This window comes from Trachurus japonicus, chromosome 5 (assembly GCF_045865225.1).
Source record: "Trachurus japonicus isolate A0001 chromosome 5, Traja_1.0".
Taxonomy (NCBI): domain Eukaryota; kingdom Metazoa; phylum Chordata; class Actinopteri; order Carangiformes; family Carangidae; genus Trachurus; species Trachurus japonicus.
In genome coordinates this window covers 8250787-8269081 of record NC_140911.1, presented here as the reverse complement: position 1 = coordinate 8269081, position 18295 = coordinate 8250787, and the positions used below count along the sequence as shown (strand labels likewise).

The following is an 18295-nucleotide window of genomic DNA, read 5'->3' as shown; positions in this document are numbered from 1 at the left end:
GCATGCATGCTTGGTGCATTTCCTCATGTCTGTTATCGATGAACTTATATTAAATAATCACAATGCTTTTTTGGATTCCTCAGGGTCAGAGCACGAGTGTTGGTAAATCCACTGAGGTTTGACCTGAGAGAGATGGTACAAGGTGAGTGTAGTCCAACAATAGTTATTATGTGTTCACTAATAATAAACTCTGCTACTGAGAGAAGGAAAAGTTTAAAGATTTCACTTTTTTATTCTGCAGATCGGAGGCGAACCATGAAAATCCGAGAGAGATTGTCGTCTGCGTGAAAAAGGAAACTATTTAAACAGACAGCCTGTTACCACTCTGTAAATGCATAATGTTTAATGTCACCACTAAGAGGAAGGGAGAGAAAAAAATGTCTATATATGTACATGTCTTTGCATAGTATATTTTAACACAGCCTGATTTCATAGATCATTTGAAAGGATGATAGAAGTTACTACAGTCTTTACATGTCATAACCAAATCCTACACGGCACTGCAGTTTGAAAATGTGGCTAATTTCATTGTGATAAAAAAAAAAAGATAAAATAAAAATAATGCCCTACAATGTATTGCTTTTTGTACAGATTTATCAAACTTAATTACTTATTTTTTCTGAAAAAAAACAAACAAACCCAAACACATCTACTGTCTCTATAACAACAGTTAACTTACTGCTATGAAGATATTGATCTGTGTAACAGTTTTATGGCTTTCTATTTGAAATACAGAATATTTGCAGTAATGATGTATGTTTGTCTTTATCTGTATTTCTATTTGCACCACAATGTATATTTTTTTTATACAATAAACTTCACCTACGTACAGATTTAGATTTGTGAATATTTGTCTATATTTTCACAGTAGCACGATCTGCAGCTTAAATACATCTTAGAAAAGAACATAATTCATAATACAGATGCTGCCATATGAACATTATCATCCATGTTTTCCTTCAGTATTTCATCAGAGGTTGTGTTTAAAGTCATGACATTAGTTCTGGCCTCAGTACAAAACATAAAATATACCAAACAGACATTTACAGGAACTAATGTAATTGGTGTTTCAAAGGAAATCTTTGATTTATGTAAAATGCTGCAATATAAAATAAAATAAACACTTCCCGTTAATGATTTTATGAACCCATCTTTGGAGCTAACATACCCAGCTGTACATGTGAGTCAGTCAAATACCGAGTTCAGCTTGGAAAAACACATTCAAGCTGGAATCTGGAAACGAAATTAAACGTAAAATTCTCTATAATTAAGACGCAATAAATGACAACTTTAATCACACCCTGGTGTTGAAGAAGCTGCATTCGCCAGACGCAACAGTAGACAATACAATGTGTATTTTCTTTATTTAAAATGCATGGTCCTGTGTTTGTGTTTAAGATTTTTTAATTGTATTTTAGAGAATGTATTTTCAGAGGATTTTACTTTAAATTAAACTTTGTGTTGCACTCCTTTTTCTTTCTTTTCATTTCGATTTTGTTCGTTTGCCATCATCATAACTCGCACACTCCCAGTCTGACTTTTTTTTTCTTTTCTTTTTCTTTTTAAATGACCAAACATTTATTATTTAACCTGGAAGTGAGTGAGGGTTATGGATGCCACAGCCACAGTCACTCTGATGCCAGATCCCAAAGCCATTGGCAGCCACACACACAGTCGTTTCCACTCTGCGGCTTTGGACACATGCAGCTCTGGCTTCGGTTTCACTTCTGTTAATCACTGAATTCACTTCTCTGGTGACGTAATGCACCGACTCTGCAGCCAGGAGGACTCATGTTTGTGATTAAAAGAGCACTGACTTCTTCGGTGGAACTGGAAGCACATGGCATCACTGACATAGGTTTAATTACAAAATCCGTATTACTGTAACTTAACTACTGTAGCCTAAGCATTTCTCTGGTACAGATCTGGTGCATGTCGTTGTTGTAGCTGTAAGTTTTTCCACAGAAATAGAAGGAAATGATCTGCTCTGAAAGTCATGCTCTGACCGTGATTGTCAGACTTAGAGATTAAAACACTAAACAAAACTTTTCTCATGAATTCTCAGCAGGAAGTCCATTGCTTCACACTGTGGAGCGTTAACTCAAAATAACCTCCCACTATGGTTAATTATGTTTATCGTAATTAAAGGACTCAAGCTGTGGTTTGTTTGCCTCTTCTTCTTCTTTTTAAGCAATGGCATGTGTGGTTTACCAGGGGCCCACATCACAAGGTTTTTATCATTTATTTTGAAGTCTGACACTATAAAGATTTTAAAAAACATCAGCATTAAGTGAATAAATACTGTTATACTTTCATACTTTGTGCCTTATATTCCAGTAAATAGAATAAAAGACTTGACAATCAACCAATTAAACACATGGCATGAGGATGGGGACCCCTCCCCATCCTCATGCCATGTGTTTAATGTGTTTAATTGTTTAAAAGTCAGTTTTAATCAGTATATCACATTTATATATAAGTTTTGCTTTGCTTTTTTGTTTTTATATATATTAACTAGTTACATCTATGTTGCAACAGACTCGACTTCACATGTTGGAAATTAATTGTAAATCAGCCAGTGAGTTTTTCCTCTTTATCATGACATACAACCTTTTGTAAAGTTCTTAAAACTTTAAGTGAAATCTTCTGAAAAGGGGGCTAAAATAAAACATAAGAACAAGAAAGAGGTTTTAGATTTCCCAGGAGGGAACAGAAAAAATGACTGCATTTCTCCAGAACCGCTCCCCCCTCCATGTGATAACAGTGAATTTTGTAGCAGATCTATTCTGTTTTATTTATTTAACCTTTATTGAGCTGTCTCTTTTCCCAGTGGGAACTCATCTCAGCTGGCCAAGAGGGCGACAGTACACACTGTGATTAATAAAATAATAATAAAAATAAAGTAAGAAACAGGTTAGATCAAAGAGATCAAAGGAGGTGAGATCTGACCGTTTTAACTCATTCCCTAAACAAGTTTCCACACTATATGCTCTTTTTTTTCTCCAGCTCAGTGAAAACACAAGGAACAGACAGTTAAGGGAAACAAAAGGCAGAGTGAGGTTTTATGGAGATATTTACATAAACAAGATGAAGTACCAAGGAAAGTCTTTTATACATAAAATCCAGTCCGTGTGTTTGTTTACCTGTGGATTTTGTTTTTGCACAAGGTTCAGTGATGAGTAAGTTGTCTACAATGTTGATGATGATGCACAGTCTGAAATTACTTCTGGTCCATTTGAGCCTTAAAATATCAATCACTATCAATAATTCAATTATTTCTATTTACTATCTGCTATAAATGACTTATTGTTTTAGTTTCATTCATAATTAGGATCTACTGTAGGACTGAGGCTGTATATGCACCAGCTCATGATTTGGCTGCAGCTGTTTTGTCCATAATAAGTTTTAAACCCAATAGCCTACAGGAGTATATCACGTGGAAGATAATGTGAGTGAGTAATAATACAACAGTAGTAGGCAGGTTTGATATTGGGTAACTTATGTTTTCTGCTTTTGCTTTAGGCTACATCTTTTTGACTCATTAAAACATGCACACCTCTGGAAATGTACCAGCTCCACTTTTCCACAGTCAACACTGTTTTAATCATTCAAAAAAAAGAAAGAAAAAGAAACATTGCACTGATGGTGACATGTTTGTTCACTTCGCAACAGCTGAGGAATCCGATGAATCACGCGCGGACAGGAGGCTTTAACATAACGCAACGTACAGTATTGGCTTGTTGTGTGCGCGTGAGTACAGTACATGGACGTATAAGGGAGGAGGGTCTCGTCTCGTCTCGTCTCGTCGTCACGCCCACTCCCACCCAGACCCAGACTGACTGGCATGAGAAGGAGGAGGAGGACGACGACGACGACTATATTAACCAGAGGCAGAGCGTGATAAGGACGCAGACACACAGACAGGCAGACAGGGCGAGACACCAAGTTTTCGTCTGATCCGAAGATTCACTGAAGAATAAACAGTTTATTCACAAAAAAGAAAAGAAAAGAAGAAAAAGAAGAAGCAGCAGACATGGCACAAGGTGAGTTACACACTGATTCATGTTTTTTTGGTTTTGTTTTGTTTTGTTAAATCAGACCAGAAATCACCTGTGTTGTTTAAATAACTCATGGAAACTCTTTGCTTTTTAATTAAAAGTTTATAATAGGGTTAAATACCTAAAATGCATTTTTAATTGATTTCCCTGTGGGTTTAACTATGGTATTTTCTTCAAAGCATGTCCCAATTAGTGTTAATGTGACTTTAAATGCTGCCCACTGTCAGTCTCACTGTGTTTTAATGATGCAATGCAGCTTCTCTGTCACTGACCGAGCAGCGAGTGAAAGTCCAGACTTTCACTGGAGCAAATTGTTGTCACAGTCACAGTCGGCACAGATCACCATCACCCTCTGCTGCTGCTGCTGCTGCTGCTGCTGCTGGGACTCAGACTCAGACTGAAGGCTCTTTTGTTTTTTCACTCAGACATCTGAAGTCCAGTGCATTTGAAAAATGTTACACCCTCAGTGTTTGAACTGATAATTGTCTCTGTGGGACCTGAACATTTATAACAACAGCTGACAGCAGCTGCAGCCTTCACTGTTTAACTGCTGCTGCCTTTATTGGCACATGCACACACACATGACCTGCACCCTACAAATAGTTAAAACTCTTGTAAAGGCATTCAAACAAACACTCCCGGGCAGGAAACTGGTCAAACCTTTTAAAGTTTGCTATAAATCACCTTTAAAAAGTCAAAACTGCAATCTACTGATGAGTGAAACATACCACAGATACTTAAGGACGACACTTCACTACAACAGGAGTGTCTGTATTCAGTATGTGTGCGCGTGTGTGTGTGTGTGTGTGTGTGTGTGTGTGTGTGTGATTGAGACCTGGCACCGCCTAGTCTTGACTCTTTCAAGAAATATTCACTTTATGCCAGTTTAATCTTCTTATTTACAGGAAAAATCAGTCCGGTTTCTTAGTACAAATATGAACCAGAGCTTGTTGTTGGCCACGTTGGTTTTTAAAATAAACAGCACATCGATGAATCAGCAGCGTCACCTGTTTACCCTCCTGTAAAACACACGCACAACGTTTTCATTTTTACATAGAAAGTGTTTGTGATGCAGTATGGGTGTCAGCTCAGCTGCAAGACTGAAACCCTTTTCTTTCTTCAAATGGGAGTTTGCATATTTACTTTTCCACGGTTAAAATAGGCAACCCAGTTTGACACTAGTTGACATTTTGCTTTGAGTTGCCTTATTAGGCTTAATGCCGGGGCTGAGTGCAGCCACAGCACAGAGAGACGGTCCCTCTGCGGGTCATGGATGGTAGAGTTAGGAGAGCTCAGCGTGGGAGTGTGCAGTACAGTATGTAAAGCTGCAAAGAGAAGACGGCAGAGGAATGTCTGCATTCATATTAGAGCAATTGGGCTGTTAGAGGTTACGTCACCCTATAGAAGAGGCTGTGGGACAATGAGATGTATTCAGTTTGGCACCTCACATGCATAGCATCTGGAAAAGAGTTACATCATTGCACCGTTATTCTGTTGTTTCTGAAGGATTTTTGGTCTCAGACTTTTAATAGTTTTCACATTAGATCTGTTTTATAGGGCTCTCATGGTGTGATTTCAGCAAAAGCTTTCAGCAAAAAGTCCTTGAAAATTCCTTGGAAACATGTTTGGTATTTCTTGCCTGCTTTCTTTCTTTCTCCTGGTGGTTTTCACTAAATTCTTAAATAGCGTCTGTTCCCCGAATGCACTTGATATCAAACGGCAGGAGAGTCTGCAGACTAAACAATCCCTTGCCTACAAATCTCCAGCTGTCCCAAGAACAGTCACAGCATCATGATCCTTGAGGCATTTGCCCCAATTAGATACACTAACATGCCTCCAATTAAGAACCGTGCAAAGGTCAAGAAAGATCAGTAAAACATCAGAGCCCTGAGAGGAAGAACCGAGGAACGAGGTCATGCAAAAACAGCAGGAAGTCTTTACAGCTCGGTCTTTGTTTGTTTTAGTCCAGCTTTAGTCCTTGACTCCATCACTTCATGCTTTATATATGTGGAGCTTTTCAGCAACAGAAAGACCTTGAAGGAAGTTATATAGAAGAACTTAAAGTTTTCCTACCAACAGGAAATCAAAGGGTGGGATTCTGTTAGTCACCACACACACAGCGGAGAGAGAGGGGGTGGTGGTTGTGTGTTTGCACACCTCACAGGGAGTGACAGACTCTCTTGTGTTTTCACCTCTTGTTAAACTCTGTGACACAAAATTATCTTAGCATGAATGAGTGCAAGTGTCCTGAAGTGGCACAGGTTTTTTTTTTTATTCCAAAGTCCACAGAGAGGATGAGTCGCGGCTTTGAAGATAAAATAATGAGCCTTTTAACAAACATTCAAACACACAAAGCTGTTATAAAAACTGAATTTGTAGGGAAGGAAAGAAGAAAACACATACAAACATGAATAAATCTTGGATCTAATTAACAATAAAGCTGCTTTAACAGTGCATTTGTATATGTTGCACCTTGTAAATGTTATTAAACATCCTTCATCCTACAGCAGCTTTACATTTAACAACCAGCACCTCATCAAGAACTCCCTGTGGTATTTTACATGCTTCATAAACACGCACATACATCACACTGTTAGATTCAAATAAGATCCAGAGCAGTGACGGTAGAGCTGAATACAGATGTTAAAACATGACCAACTTTAATTGATCATATTCAAATAATCTTTAACTTATACTGTAGGTGTGTTGTGAAAGTAAAATGTGTAAAAATCATTTATTTATCATTTTCTACTTGAATCATTTATTCACACTGCACCTACGGCAAGTGTACTGGTATGTGAGAAGAAAGGGAAACATTAGACCTAATGCCGTCCAGATGTTCTGCTTGCTTCTTTTTCTTGGCATCTGGAATCAGAGCCCGATGTTCGGCTTGTTCGTGACTTCTTTTTTTCTGTTGGTTGATATTCTGTTGTTTTTGGGCCTCGGGCCTTTGTTTTTTAAAGAAAACTAAACCAGCTGAAAATTACTGTAACATACTGAATGACAGAATCAATATTTCTCCCATCACAGTCACAGTTAACTCATTATTTATTGATCTGCAAACAGTGTATGTTTTCAACAACATCAGCTGCTTTAATTGGGTTTTATTTATTTATTTGCTTATTTTCTTCTTTTAAGCTCTGGACATCGAACGCTGGAACCTGGAGTGTCTTTTCAACAACACCGACCATCGCACTGATCTGAACGGTGTCGAACGTCTGATCGTGAGGAGAGGACAAGCCTTCACCATCAGCCTGTACCTCCGCTCCTCAACCTACCAACCAGGACTCAGCTCTCTGGACTTTGTCGCAGAAACAGGTGCTACACTTTTTTTTAATAACACAACAGAACAAATCAATGCATTTGAGGATTATTTTTTTTCAATTTAACAGGAATTTTCCTTATTGATACCGATTCCTGAACATGTGCATCAATCAATTCCAGGCACCGACCCGATACCAATGGGTTAAAATGTCTTTAACAACACTGGCTACTGTTTTAAACTCTTAAAGAAAAACAGATTAACAAGAAACCTGCCATTTTATCTGGATGTAAAGCTGTAAAGTGCATGGACATATTACATAGGAAAGTGCATAGATTTGCATATTCAGTATTTGTGGAAGTACCAGGTGTTTCTGATATTTATGCCAGTTTTAAAAGGTCCTTTGTGGAGGACATTTAATAAATTCTTAGGGGGCATCTGGAATTGAACCAGAGACCTCTTGATCTGCAGTCAAATGCTCTACCACTGAGCTATACCCCCTTTGTGTCAGTGAAGATATATTTTGCAGTTTCTGTCCAGTGTGGTCTTGATTAAACTCTTCAGAAAAGGAAGTGATCTGCACTTTCACATTATGAAAAATATCTTATAATGATCCTATAATGACCAAAGGATGCAGGAAAAACCTCTGCAGTTAAAGTATGTCCTCTCACTGAGAGGAAGGAAGGAAACATGGGGCACTTTCCTCTGTTCTTTGTATTTGCTACTGCTTTTTTACATTAAACCTCACTGCATGGAGCTGTAAAATGTTCTGTTGTTGTTTCCATTGTCAAGTGGAGCCTCCCCTCTTGTTCGTTTTTTGCTGCCTGTTATTGTTGGGAGCCTCCAGATTGCTACTGTGTCTGCCCTCAGAAAACCTTAGAGAAACAGTGGAAACGATCAGACTCTTCTCCTCTTTTCATATTTGGATAAACTCCTCATGTAGAGTGTGATAAGACAGCTGCTGGACCAGACCCTTTAAACAGGAAGTGATGGTTGCCAACAGGAAAGCATGTGTATAATCATAGATAACAATATCAATCTTTGAAAGTCAAGTAATGTACGTTTGACTTGATCCCACCCAGTGAGGAAAAACCATCAAACAACCTGCCATTAGTTTACATGATGATTATTTTATGTTTACATAACTCAGAGGTATTCAAAATTATGAACTGAAGTGGCTCAGTGCGACTGGACTCCCAGCTGGTTTGGGTCTTAATTCGATGCCATTACACAGTTACACTGATCATGCATGATAAGATTCCTACTTTGAACTAAATGTTGCATGGGGGGTTGAGAAAAATGGGTTTTATCCTGTGAGTTTTCACTTCCCAGACAAATGTTTCACTGACGGCTTCTTCTCCTCTCATGCAGGTCCTCAGCCGCATGAGCAGTACGGCACCAGAGCCTCCTTCGGTCTGTCCCCCAACATCGACACTTCCCGCTGGAGCGCCGCGGTCACCAGCCCCCCCGGCGGGGACATGGTCGCCCTGTCCATCTGCTCCGCCCCCGATGCACCGATAGGCCGCTACACCCTGACCCTGGGCCGGTCGGCGCGGATCGAGTTCATCCTGCTCTTTAACCCCTGGTGCAAAGGTGGGTAAAGAGCCCATATGTCAAACTGTCAGCGAAGTGGATCCTGTGTTTAGCGATCTCCGACTGCAAAGCGCTTTGATGATCATGTTTCATAGCAGAGTGGGATTATTAGGAGTTAAATAAGAAGATCTACTACTTGTATCATATCTCACAACATGTGAGCAGTGATTAGCTGAGTGAAGCATAAAGACTGGGAAACAGAAGGAGAGGAGAGGCCTGACTGGCTCTGTCTAAATATGACAATAATCCCTCACCAGGCTAAAGCTAATTAATAAACATGTCAAATCTCGTTTTATTGGAAAATATGTGACTCATTCTTGGCCAGGGAAAAACCAAAACTTCCCAAGTCTTGTCTGTGCAAATGCCAGGCAATGTGCAAATTAAAATCGAACAGGGAAGTCAATCTCAGCTAAGATTACCAGATTCTTTTTAAGGTTAAATGAAAGTTTCAAATTCAGTCAAATGAACTGTAATAGAAAAATACAAATTCAGTAACTTATTTTTTTGATGATTTAAGTTATTTAAGTTTAAGTACTTGCATTTTAGAATAAGACATTTTAAAAATCTTTCTCAGATATTTGTACGGACTGATAACTGTTCCTTTAATTTTATTGGTGTGTTTTTATATTAGATTTTTATATATAAAATTATTACCGTTGAAGGGTGAAGAACCATTTACAGTAACTTCAGGTAACTTATTTGCAGTAAAATGTTATGTTACTGTATGTAAAATGTTAAACTTTATTACGGACTGGTCCATATACAAGACAGACAATACAAAAACAGACACAATGCATATAATAAATGATGATGTAAGCTAAAAGTTCGTATTTAATAACATTCATTAAAAAAAAAAAAGAAAGTGAAAATGATTAAAAAAAAGAGGCATCTGTACCAATGTTTCCAGCACGGTGACTGGTATCATTAATGTTAGTTAAACTTAAAATGAGTTTGTTCTTTGTGGCGTCAAGTCTAGCTACACATGAATACATCAGGTTTCCTAACACAAATATAAGAGTATTACTGTAACATGTGCATTTACAAACATTATTATCATTATTACAAATGAATTAATAAATAAATAGATAAATAAAACAACACTTCCAGTATCTTCCAATAACGAGCGTCCTAAAGGGTTAAGCCCAACACTCTGCTGTTATGTCTCCTGGCTGCAGGTGATGCCGTGTACATGGAGGACGAGCGGAGTTTGGCAGAATACGTCTTGTCTCAGGACGGGATCATCTTCCGTGGCAGCGCCAGCCATCCCGTCCCCATGGGCTGGAACTTTGGCCAGGTACCAACACCAACAGTGGCGCTGTCGGCTTCACTCAATCACGCGTGAAAAGTTCTCCGAGCCAGCCAACACTGTGTCAGCGTCAGCGATCATCCTAAGATGATAAGAGGGGGAAAACAACCACTTATCCTGTGATAAATGATGCGTTACGTAACTCGAGACTCGCCGTGATTTCCCAACATTTGTCACGGAAATGAACTGAGATGTTTTTTTTATCAGTGTTGTTATCTTTTCTTCAATAACTGATACAGTTTGATAAGACTGGAATGTTTATTTGTGAAGTACATCAAGCACTAAGAATAGTTTTAATGTTCTCCTGTTTTTGTTTTTTTGTGTTTTCTTTCATGTTTAAAGCCCCTGTATGGAGCTTTTAACTGGATACGCAAAAGTCTCTGCTGATGTGTCTCTGTTACCTACAACAGCAAATGAGCCCGTCAGTGTTAAGATACGCTATTTCTAAGTAGTCTACTTCTATACCTCTGAAAGGCATGGTCGGGTCGGACCACTGACGAAACGATGCGAATAGATACATTACGCTGCAAAAAAAAAAAAAAAAGCAAGTCCCGTCTTCTTTCTGACGTTTCCAAAATAAATCTACACGCGCCGGCCGGACAAACGTCTTCATCACAGTGGGAAATGCAGTCTTCATTCCGCCGCTTTCGTCCACAGGGGCCGCCAAAATCAACACTAAATGAAAAGTCAGTCAGTTAACACTGTAATCCTGTTTTTGTTCAGTTTGAAAACGGGATCCTTGACGTCTGTCTGAGGATTTTGGACATGAATCCAAAATGTCAGAGAAATCCTGGAAAGGACTGTTCAGGGCGGAGAAATCCCATCTATGTGTCCAGAGTGCTGAGTGCTATGGTGAGTTCAAGTTCATTCATTCAAAAAGAAACTTCCAGGCTCTTTCCTGTTTTAAAAACGACAGACTTGCTGATAAACGTGTATTTTAAGCTCTTTTTTCCTTTTGCTCCATCAGGTGAACTGTAACGACGACAAAGGCGTGTTGCAGGGGAACTGGACGGACAGTTATGACGGAGGCGTGAGCCCCATGTTTTGGAGGGGCAGCGTGGAGATCCTGCGCAGCTGGGACACGCAGGCCTGTCAGCCTGTGCGCTACGGACAGTGCTGGGTGTTCGCTGCAGTGGCCTGTTCTGGTAAGATATGACAGAGCCGGCGCTATCACTGCAAAACACACTTCATTCATCTCAAACAGACAACACAACCACCATATAGGCTACTGTTTGTCCACACATGCATTTATGATATAGACTGTGCTCCTCCTCCGCTACACACATGTAATTTTGTTTTCACATCCGTCACTGTCAGTTGCCAGAGCCCTCGGCATCCCCTGTCGAGTCATCACCAACTTCCTGTCAGCCCACGACAACAACAGCAACCTGGTGATCGAACGCTACGTCGACGAAAATGGACAACCCCTTAGGTCCAACGAGATGATCTGGTGAGAGCTCATGTGTTTTTAATGTATGTTATTCTACAGTAACTTCACATATAGTGAAGAAAAAAGGTAGAAACACTCAGAGGAGACGAGACAAAGTCGAATATTAAACTAAATAAACTGAACAATGTTTAATCAGATGAACCTGATAAAAGAAAGGTACGCCCATACTCTTACAAGTTGCCATTTTTGGATATTTTGCACAATGTTTCGACCACAGGTCTTCTTCAGGTGCTATTTCTAGGAACAATGGGGCCACACCAATAGGCTTGCAGGTATATTGATGGTAGGTTGTGATCCAATAAAACAAAGGGAGCAAACCTAAGGCAAGGAGCACGCACATAATAATAAATATAAAGAAATAGTTTTATATCAAATTCCTGATTTAGGCCTCTAGGGGTTAGAGTCTGGAGGGTAACTACTGTATATAAAAACTCTCTCTTTTTAGTAGAAGGCTGTTGAACCTCCCACTAGTTAGTAAGAAACTCAAACAAGTGTGTTTATTAATTTTCAGAATAAATAATCACGCTACAACAAGAAATAATACAGGTGCAAAACAGAGTAAGGCTCATCTTCAATGAGATAAACATCGCAGGGCAGTTAGCATGTTATTTTGCACAGTCCATAACGTAAATCATCCTTTAACTCCCTTAGAGAAAAGCATTTCAAATAAAACAAACCAAAAAAACAAACAGACGTATAATAAATACATGGCAATTTCATTTGTTGATGGTTTACATACAGTACAGGGGGAACATGCCTCCAATGCTTTCCTCCCCTCTAAGAAAACTATAAATCTCCATACTGTCAAAAATTAGATATTTACCCTTTAACGTGAAGGTGAGTTTTTCCAGTGCCAGAGAATCTGACAGACACTAACACACAGAAGAGGTTTAGTTTAGTTCTGACTTGATGTTGTTGCACCTGCAGGAACTATCACTGCTGGGTGGAGAGCTGGATGACCAGACCCGACCTCAGACCAGAGTATAACGGCTGGCAGGCCAGTGACCCCACGCCCCAGGAGAGAAGTGAAGGTACCAACCCGCTGATGATGTTTCTGTATTCAGGAAAAATCCTCCCCGATGTGGATCTGGACCTGGATCTGGATCAATCACATCATCCATATCTGTTCATCACCTCTTCTCTTCCCTCAGGAGTGTTCTGCTGCGGCCCCGTCCCGGTCAAAGCCATCAAGCAGGGCGAGCTGACGATCAAGTACGACGCCCCGTTCGTCTTCGCCGAGGTCAACGCCGACGTCATCACCTTCAAGAGGGAGAAAGACGGCAGCACGTCGAGAGTCACCTACACTCAGGCGGTCGGCCGAAACATCAGCACCAAGAGCGTGGGCAGCGACGACAGAGAGGACGTCACTCACCACTACAAGTATCCTGAAGGTAGACGACGCCGCACTGCACCGTAGCTACTGCGCATTGTTCGTTCATATCGACTTTGTCCACAAGGTTACTCACTGTGTAAATTCCTACACTCCTTATCAGCGATGTTGTTAATCTCATTGCACATAAACTCAAGTCTCAACTGCCTCTGTTTAAGAATGAATGTCAGGTTTATTGCACAGGTCGTTTCCCTGCTTGTTCATTTCTCTGAATGACAAGACTTAGACTTAGTTTTAGTTTAGCTTATTATAAAAATAAGAGAAACAACAACAACAAAAGAAAAATGCCCAGATGGGAAGAAGAAACCCGCAAGGGCTTGTAAAGAGAACCCAACCAACAATTAAAAACCTGCTGTACACAGGACATTTGCCAAATAAATCTGTCTAAATTGATTAGACAGATTATAATAATTTACAGCCAAAAATATAATGAAAATGTTTGGAAGAAAAATAAACGTGATTAATGAACAGAAAACAAAAGAGAGAAAAATAAATAGTTAAATAAATTACAATAACTTATTTGCACTTGTTTCACATTTGTGCTGATTTAATACTGAGAAGAGAGAAACTATTTAAGATGTTTTTTGAACATGACTGAAATGAGGAGTGACTGCAGAGTGAGGCAGAAAAACTGTTCCATATGATTAGACCTCTATGCCTTAAAGGGATAGTTCAACATTTTGGCAAATTGGCCCATCCCTATAGTCTAAAGTTCAAATACACAATCCAACAACTCCAAAACGCTCTGGTGGACAAGTTGTGACCTGCACATTCACCACGCTATGAGATAATAACAGAACGTTACCAGACAGAGTTGTTTTAGAGGTAAATTCATGCAAAGCCGGTGATGCGTGTTCCTGTCAGGGACAGTTTTTCAGCAAGCAGTCTCTGTACAGTATTTACCTCGAAAACAACTCCGTCTCGTAATGTTCTGTTATTATCTGATCCAGCAGCTTGCGGTTCTGCTCCGCTGTTCTAAAAATAGCTTGCACCGACAATTAAAGGCAACGAACCTACTGCTAAAACTATAGGGATTATTGCAATGGGCCAATTTGCCAAAAATGTTGAGCTATCCCTTTAATGAAAACTGGCCGAGACTAGTTCTGTAAAACTGACAGTATAACAGATCAACAGATCAGGTTGAGTAGCAGAGAGTCTGAGATCTCACAGACTAAACTCTTATTCTGGTCTTCAGGTTCTGCCGAGGAGCGCGAGGCGTTCAAGAGGGCCAACCACCAGAACAAGCTGCTCCAGCAGCAGCCGGACCAGGGCCTGCACATCGCCATCAAGCTGTCGCCCGACATGAGGAAGGGCTGCGACTTTGACGTGTTTGCCGTGGTGACCAACAACACGCAGAGCGAGAAGAAGTGCCGCCTGGTGTTCGGGTCCTGCGCCGTGTCCTACAACGGGGTCACGGGAGGAAACTGTGGCTTCAAAGATCTGCTCAACGTCGAACTGGCACCGGGAGGAGGTGAGTGTCCACATGCGGACGCTTAAAACATGCTACCTGTTTGTTTCATTGTTTGTTTGTTTGTTTTTAAATATACTGTGTTTGTTCCTCCAGAGAGACGGGTTCCACTGAGGTTGAACTACTCAAAGTACGGCGGCCTGGTCACTGAGGACAACTTGATCCGCCTGGCTGTTCTGTTGCTGGACTACACCACCAGAGAGACGTTACTGACAGTGAGAAACATCGTGCTGGACAATCCTGAAATCAAAGTCAGAGTGAGTAGAGATTTGAACAGTAAAAACTTTTATTTTGAGATAATACAGTTGCAAAAGGATTAGATACTGTACACAGTTTTGCACTTCTGTACTTTGCACCTATACTGAACATGATGTTGCTGGGTACTGTCCTTTGTAATTTATATTGTCCTCTGCTATTCTGTATTTCTTTTTATGTGGTGTTTGTATTGTATGTATTAGAGAACAAACCAAGACAAATTCCTTGTCACTTGTTGACATGGCAATACATTTTCTGACTGACTGACTACAACTGAAGGCGAACTGATTAGAAATTTGAAAAGTGCAAGAATTTGGCCCAAGATAAAACTGTGCTGTAACTCTTGGTGAAACTTGATGATGTGGTTTTGCTCTGCAGATCCTGGGAGAACCCAAGGAGAACCGTAAACTGGCTGCAGAGATCACCGTCCAGAACCCGCTGCCGGAGCCGCTGAAGGACTGCTGCTTCAGCATCGAGGGGGCCAACCTCACCGGGGGCCACGTCATCTCTGAGAGGTACTGGAGGAGTTACCAGCTGCTTTTTTCTTTTGTTTTTCTTCTCTCACACAGAGCAACAACTGACCAGACATAAATCAGAGCCTGTAACACAGTACAAGTGTGAATTTAAATATTTTAGGAGCAGGAAACAAACAAAATATGCACAGGGACCTTTTGGCCTCCATCAATCTTGTGTGGAAACGTTTCTTCACCATTTGAATTCCAAACTATGAGATATGTGTTTTTTGGTTTTATGATTTCATGTTCTGGTCACGGTCTCGTCCAGATGTCTGACTGCTGCTGCTGCTGCTGCTGCTGTTTAGTCCGGACGTTTCAGCCCGCTGAAAGTAAAGAAAAGCATGCAGCAGTTCATTTAGACAGAGCACCAACCTGTTATTACGTGAAGAGCCAATCAAGCTCTTCATGCAAAAATGCAGCTGTGGACGTCCGACTGCATGAACATGATGAATTTTTCATGCTCTGGTGGATCAAAACTTTCATGGTCTCCTCTGTGCCGTCTCCATAAATAGTCATAACCGTCGTTGTCAGCGATAATCGATTGTCTAAATATTTATGCGAGGGTCTGTGATAAAGCCTTAACTAATGTTTAAATATTTACCCCTCAGACTGTCCTCCACAGTGGGGCCGGGGGAAGACGCCAAGGTGAAAATTTACTTCACTCCCTCCCACTCGGGGCTGAGGAAGCTGGTGGTCGACTTCGACAGCAACAAGCTGTGTCACGTCAAAGGCTACAGGAACGTCATCATCGGGAAATAGACCCACCCCTCACCAGCCTTCACTTCCTTTTTTATCATAAGTCTTTGTTTCTCAACTATTCTGCAAAGCATGCTGTTGCACTGACACAAAATGCTTTTTTATTCATATGCTCTAGAATGTATTTCTGAACTTTTTGACATGTAAATCTGTTTTTATTTAGAAATATAAAGATATTTAAACAGGACCTGAGAACATGTTGTACTCATAAAGGCAAATTAAATATGTGCATGCAAAAGTTTTTAAGAGAATCTGAACGATTTCTTCTCACACGCTGAGGTGATGAGTAGTATTTTAAGTACCATGTACTATTTTTATACTTTCAAGGTGCTACACTTAAGTGGGCTGCTGCACACGTCTCAATGATATTTCAACCAGTTAATTTGCATTTGCAACAATCTGTATTATTTGCACAACAAAACTGATTGATAAGATGTTTTTGTTTTCCTTCTCCTGGCTGCCCAGTATAAATCCTTCACCACTGATCACTCTCACTGAGGAGGAAACTAATCTGTTATGGAATATTCTGTCTTTTCATTTTTCTGCCAAGTAGCTCAATAAATCTTTCCTTCTTGTGCTCCATTTTTCATTTTCTTTTTTTTGTCTGTAGTTCTCTGTCAATAGGACATATTTTGTAACATGGCACCTTCTCTATTCCAGTTTCCCCTGTGACCCCCTGACCTTTGAGACCTTTTTTCACCACCTCCAAAAGCCTCTAAAATGACTTTTTAATTAATTTTTAATTAAATACAAACATGTTCGATGTTGGATATTCACTGTCCTGCAGAGGACACTGACCACTGACATTAACAGTGACTCAACTATCACACAGTTGTTCTTAGGAATTATGATCCAAAAGCCAAAGAAACTGATCATGGCAGCTTTTCGATTAAGCTCTTAGTAATTTTGGTATTGACCACTACAAAGCTGCAGTTGGTCCTATGACCTAAAATAAGTCCCTAACTAGGTAAAAAAAAAAAAAAGTGTGTATGTGTATGTGTGTGATTTAGTTTGAAAGATCGAGGACGAATGCTGCCCTCTGCTGGTCAGAAACCAAACCTGAACAGAACAGGAAGTCAGAGCTTCGGCATGATGCGTTGTCAGAGTTGCACAGTAGTTGGCAGCAACACACAGCTGTTTCACAGGTGTTGAGGTTTAATATGGACGATTAAAACTGAATCATCCCATAATGATAAAAATTGACTGTTTGACTTTGCATGTTGGCATCCACAGCAGGTGTTTGTTTGAAAAATGTGATTTTACTGCATAGTTTAAATTAAGGAAACAAAGATCCACGAGCCAATAAATGAAAAAGGTTTTCTACTTCTAATCCACAATAAAGATGAATAAGACATTAAGTAAAGATGCAAATGGAAACAAAGATTGCTTTTACCATTTTTGCATATTACAAATGTTTTTTCAGGTATCTTGTCTCATCCTCTAGCCCCATTGTGAAATATTAACAAACAATAAATGTATACTAGTTCCTTCAAGGTTTTAAAACACCACAGAAGACAAAAGCAGAATCAAAGACACAAAAATAAAGCACACAAATTCATTTCAAATGAATGTATTTAACAGAGCAGATACCAAACATCAGCACTTAGAACAAACACAGTTGAGGAGAGATGAAAAACATGTGAAAAACTTTATATTGTGGTTGAGAAAAACGAGAAAGTGTGATTAACATATCATAGTTGTGTTTCTTGAGTCATTTGGTTAAGTAGCACATAGTAAACTTCATTTCAGCCACAAACAGTGAAAAGTCTACAGTGCCAAGTGTGAACATACATGAGAATTTATATATTTATATAATCTTAGTGAGATGAAGGCATACATTTGTGTTTTTAACAAACATTATAGTTGTGGTTAAGAAAGCTAAATACATACAGGTCTCTCTCTCCGAGTGTTTAAACAAATATTACAGAAATGCACTTTGAAAAGTTTTCCTTGAAAAGCATCGACACTGAAAATACTGCAGCTCGGCGTGTTGTAATAAAGGACACAGGGTTCGTTCTGTGTCTGCAGCTGTGAACCCCAACTTTGCTCTATGTATTATTCATGTAAGCCATATTAATTCTGACTCTACTGCTGTTTACTGCAACTTTATGAGGAAAGGGTTCTGGGCGAGGGAGTTTGTCTACAAACAAGATGACAAAATAAATAAAAGCGCCTATTTTGCTGTTGTAGCCTTGTAAGAAGACAGAAACTAGATGCAATAGGAGGAAGAAGAAAAACAAAA

At 39.8% G+C, this 18295-nt stretch overlaps 3 protein-coding genes and 1 non-coding gene across 4 annotated transcripts in view; 2 read left to right on the top strand and 2 right to left on the bottom strand.

Annotated features, from left to right (window-relative positions):
• Positions 1-1282, top strand: part of quob (quattro b) — a 29607-nt gene extending 28325 nt beyond the window's left edge. Inside the window, exons 24-25 of the mRNA XM_085775960.1 lie at positions 84-142; positions 242-1282. Coding sequence (XP_085632086.1) covers positions 84-122 — 39 coding nt within the window. The 3' untranslated portion in view covers positions 123-142; positions 242-1282. The remainder of the gene's footprint in view (positions 1-83; positions 143-241) is intronic.
• Positions 1-18295, bottom strand: part of LOC146987004 (heme transporter hrg1-A-like) — a 349260-nt gene that overhangs the window by 34790 nt on the left and 296175 nt on the right. The window lies entirely within an intron of this gene.
• Positions 3922-16635, top strand: tgm2b (transglutaminase 2b). Its single transcript, XM_085775948.1, has 13 exons — positions 3922-4043; positions 7197-7376; positions 8692-8913; positions 10089-10207; positions 10943-11071; positions 11187-11364; positions 11537-11669; positions 12597-12700; positions 12821-13060; positions 14255-14530; positions 14624-14784; positions 15161-15297; positions 15906-16635. Exons 1-13 carry the CDS (start codon positions 4034-4036, stop codon positions 16054-16056), a joined length of 2040 nt encoding a protein of 679 aa, XP_085632074.1. The 5' UTR covers positions 3922-4033; the 3' UTR covers positions 16057-16635.
• Positions 7750-7821, bottom strand: trnac-gca (transfer RNA cysteine (anticodon GCA)). Its single transcript has one exon. It is a non-coding gene; the product is annotated as a tRNA-Cys (tRNA).